Source organism: Montipora capricornis, chromosome 6, assembly GCF_036669925.1.
Source record: "Montipora capricornis isolate CH-2021 chromosome 6, ASM3666992v2, whole genome shotgun sequence".
NCBI classification, from domain to species: Eukaryota; Metazoa; Cnidaria; class Anthozoa; order Scleractinia; family Acroporidae; genus Montipora; species Montipora capricornis.
Window position 1 is genome coordinate 48,604,257 of NC_090888.1, and position 4,211 is coordinate 48,608,467.

A 4,211-nucleotide genomic window follows, 5' to 3' on the forward strand; every position below is an offset into this window, starting at 1 on the left:
TTGGGAACTAAACCGTTTGTTATTTTTATGGCTGCGTATTTTTTAAAAAGTGGTTTAATCGGCTTTTCCTTTGTTGAGGAATGAATCTCGAATTTTTATTCTCAGCTGGAATTAAATAACAATTGTCTGTACTTTTTTAGACATAAAGAAATAGTTGATTTGTTTGTTTGTTTTGCTCTAAAATGCGAGCGAACAAGTGCTTTTCTAATCCGTTTGCCCAACTGTTTTTCGATCTGCGTCGACAGTGACAAGAAAATTGTGCCCTTATGTTATAAACACGTAATTGCAATGAGTTCTCGTAAAATTAGGGAGAAATATCACTCGGTTGTGTTTTCAGAAGTTTGTTTAAAGCACCTAAAGGTAATTTGTTGGGACGGATCTTGTTTGAAGTTTATCCTTTCTTGGTTGCATTGCCGTATTTTGCCGATTCTTGTTCCAAGCCAAGCTGGCGTGTTTCAATGAAATATATGTACATTAAAATGCGAATGATCTCGTTTTCAGAGAATAAAGTACATCAGTAAAATTCTATTTTGACCTTGAACTGACAAAGATTCTTGACGGTTTGTAATTTTAGCGTGATTCCTATTCGCTGGCTATTGACAGTCGACTCGGGAATGGCTTTTTTTTCCCCTATCCATTCGTTCGCTGAGGGTGTGCTTGTTTTCTTTTAAAACTTATGCAATTCGAGAAAACCTCATTGCCGAAATGGTGGATTGCAAAGCAAGTTTCAATCGAAAAACCGATATCATACTCATCGCTTCGTGATTCGCGCGATATAGGTTTCTCGCGTGAAATTTACCGTGGAATTCACTAGTTGAGCAATGAATTTTCATCTAGAAGGAAGCAAAGAAAATGACTTACAGTAACCAGAAACACAAAACAATTCGAAAACCTCTTTTTTCCACTAACCCTACAGACAGTAAGAATGAATAACCAGGGAGGTCCGCTTTTAGGCTTGGTTAAATCTATAGATTACTGAAGTTAATGAATCACTAAATCGCTTTCCATCTGACTTGCAGCAATTATGGTGGAGAGCAATATCATGTTAGAGTGATTCTAACATGTGACTGGAGTAAGGAATCACCAGACTTCGAGCACATCAACCGTAAAGGACTCCGTTGGGTAAGTCTTAGCAGTCATATAGAGCGTGTTTGCTCATGTGATCAGCAGCCATATTTGCATACTAAAACAAAAGGAGGAAATTTCATAAGAACGGACTTCAATTCCCAAAAGAATATTTCATTCCTCCAACATGGCTGCCGTCTGGGTGGCGTCATGAGAACATACTCTTTTGGAAGTCATTTTTTGGATGCATTTCGAGCTTATCAGTAGATGCTAATGCTATCATGAAAACAATGAAAAGAATTTGTGGCGCAAGTATTTCTCAGTGTAGAGCCAGATAATGCACAGTGGTGCACAGGTGTGACGAGACAACGTCTTTTAGTTGATTTATTTTAAAAGTTGCACTGTCCTTTCTCATCAGGTATTTTTACTTACCCACCGCTGTGCATGTCCGAATGGATGCCCAGCGGATCCTAGTCCAACCACTAAGACAACTGCACCTCCCAGCAAGGCAACTGGGAAAACATCTAGTTCAACAACTGGGACAACTGGCTTTTCTGCGGGTTCAATGTATACCTTTGTACCACCAATCCACGGTACGTAGAATTTCGTTACTGTTGCATCCAAGCAGTTCATGACAGCACTTAAAAACCTCGTCACGTTTTTATCAACAGCGGAATATCTGAATACCTGAAGGGACAACAATGCTTATCTATTGATGACTTTGCCCTTCATAGCAACAACGGGTATTTCTTTGTCTTTGCAGGTTTTCCATATGAGTCGTTGACGCCGCTTGGTATTTTACTTGTGGCACTCGGAATTGTGACGTCCGTAATCCTTGCAGTCCTCTTAATATGTTTTTGTCTTACACGGTGGCGCCATAACGAGGACAATGGTATCAGGCAACATCTCCTAGCTAATGCACAGAATGCGGTCGAAGTAACTGAAAACACTTTCCCTAAATCAAATGATGGAGGTAGAATTGGAAATCTACTCAATGTATCTCAGTCACTTCCAGTGAACTCGCCGAAATCGGACTGCAACATTACGGTGTCTAAGAAAGATGACTTCAACAAAATCAAGATCGCTTGCGGGCCTGTTTGATATGGGGTCGCGGAGACTAAGAAATGGAGCGAAAAAGAGAAGAAAATAGAAACAGAGACAGCTGCAGCTTTTAATTGGCTTGAAATAAGTGGCGTTAAAATTGCTGACCGACGTTTGCTGAAAATGTGGCTCCAGGTTTCTCGAATATAACTTCTGTATGCATACACTTTAACCTCGATTTTTGAATAAAATCTCCATAACGATGTCCTCAGAATAAACAACGAAACTCTTCTGCCTACTTCTATTAAAATGTCTGGAACGGAGCCTCGATACAACTAAGCACTAAATTTTGCCAGTACATTGGTTCTCCGTTATATCGAGTTTCCACTGAAATTGGACGTTCTATACACCTCGGAAAAGAATAAATTTATATGGATCATGCGAAGTAGTATTCCATACCCAACAACGTTCATTTTATAGTTTCCATAAATAATGCTGATAAGAGTTAATAGGGACTTACAGAGGTACTCACGATACTATATCGATTGGTTAATTGATGGACTGGTTGATTGGTTGGCTGCTTGATTGATTGATTAATTGATTTGTCAGACAATTATATAAAACAAACACTTGGAAAAAGTGGCCAAGTACCCTAAAAAGAAACCCAAGGACTTTTAATTTTAGGCTTCTTCACAAATTTAAGGCTCAAGACAAGCGTTCCATTGTGATTTAATGGTAGAGGTTTGAGATTATGCCATGCCATTCTTTCCTGATCCTTTCGTCATAATGAGTATAAGTTGAAGAAATTGTCTATCTGATAGAATCCACCCACTCTTTGCAATATGTTGGGGACGATTTAGGGTGAGTTCGATTGACTGTTTTCTGGAGATTATAACAATAATAATAATAATAATAATAATAATAATAATAATAATTATTATTATTATTATTATACAGGATAACCCTTTCATTGTAATAAGCACTGGTATCAAAGGGGGTCATGTTATTAAAATGCTTAAGTAAAAATACAAAAAGTCTAAAAAGTAAAAAAAAAAAAAAAAAAAAAAAAGAAAACTATTACATGACCGATATCAATAAAAGGTGATGTACATTAGGAAAAAGTCTTTATTGCCCCTTGAGAAAGGATTCTTTTAATTTAATTACAATATGGTGAGGAAAACCGTTAAATTCCATCGTGCCTGTAAAATAAAAAGATCTCTCTGGGACCTCAAAGCTGACTTTTAGAAAATGAATGTCATTACCAGTCCAGGATTGTTATCAATTTTGATAACCGTGTTACGTCACAACATGGCGGCCATTGCAGAAATCGGAGGATTTTGTATACACTTCACTTTATTCGTTTTTCGTTGGGAACTAGTTGGGTTATCTATCCAAAATTCTATTCGATATGGACAACAAAGGAACATTCTTCGCGTTTGTCAAAGATGGCGGTGGCAGAGCGGGTTGAACGGTTGGAAATGTTAACTGTAAAGTGGGACAGTGCATGAAATTTGATCCCAAAGTCAGGTACGTTTTCCACTTTGTCGTTAGATTAAAGGCACTTGTAGATTTTTCCAGCATTTGCAAAAAAAAATGTCGATATCTTCAAGTCTTTTACTTAACTTTTCACGTGTTTTTGCTGTTGTGCACGATCTATTAAAAATGTGCAAGGGGGTATTTTGATTTGCGATGTGCTGTTAATAATGGCGCCCATAATTGATTGATTTACTCCTACAAACCTAGGCGTTGAGATGGCGGAAGCTGATGCCCACACGAAACTTGTGCAAACTTGTGTAGATTTTGTGGCTCTACAGCGTCGAAAAAGACTGAAAGGCCTAAAAATAAATTCAAGGATGATTTTTAACGATATTTTGGTATCAATTCTGAAAAGTGCAGTGGAAGGCTTAACGCTTTAGTACGTGACACAAGAACAATGCCTGTCAAAAACGTGATGGCCGTCGATCCCCTGCTAAGTGTAGCAAAACACAACTTTAGTTCCATTATGTTTGGATCCAACCTGGTTATGCATTCAATTGCACGCAGCAGAATGTGGCAGTGGAAATTTATGGAAAACTTCATCCGGGTCGTCAGTATAACATTATGAA

At 38.0% G+C, this 4,211-nt stretch overlaps 1 protein-coding gene across 3 annotated transcripts in view; it reads left to right on the forward strand.

The window, feature by feature from the left end:
- LOC138052344 (uncharacterized) overlaps positions 1-2,384 on the forward strand; it is a 22,602-nt gene extending 20,218 nt beyond the window's left edge. For all 3 annotated transcript variants that reach the window (XM_068898799.1, XM_068898801.1, XM_068898800.1), the window contains exons 5-7: positions 1,020-1,122; positions 1,484-1,658; positions 1,829-2,384. In XM_068898799.1, the coding sequence (XP_068754900.1) occupies positions 1,020-1,122; positions 1,484-1,658; positions 1,829-2,166 (616 nt within the window). In that variant the 3' untranslated portion in view covers positions 2,167-2,384. The remainder of the gene's footprint in view (positions 1-1,019; positions 1,123-1,483; positions 1,659-1,828) is intronic.
- Positions 2,385-4,211: the final 1,827 nt, after the last annotated feature.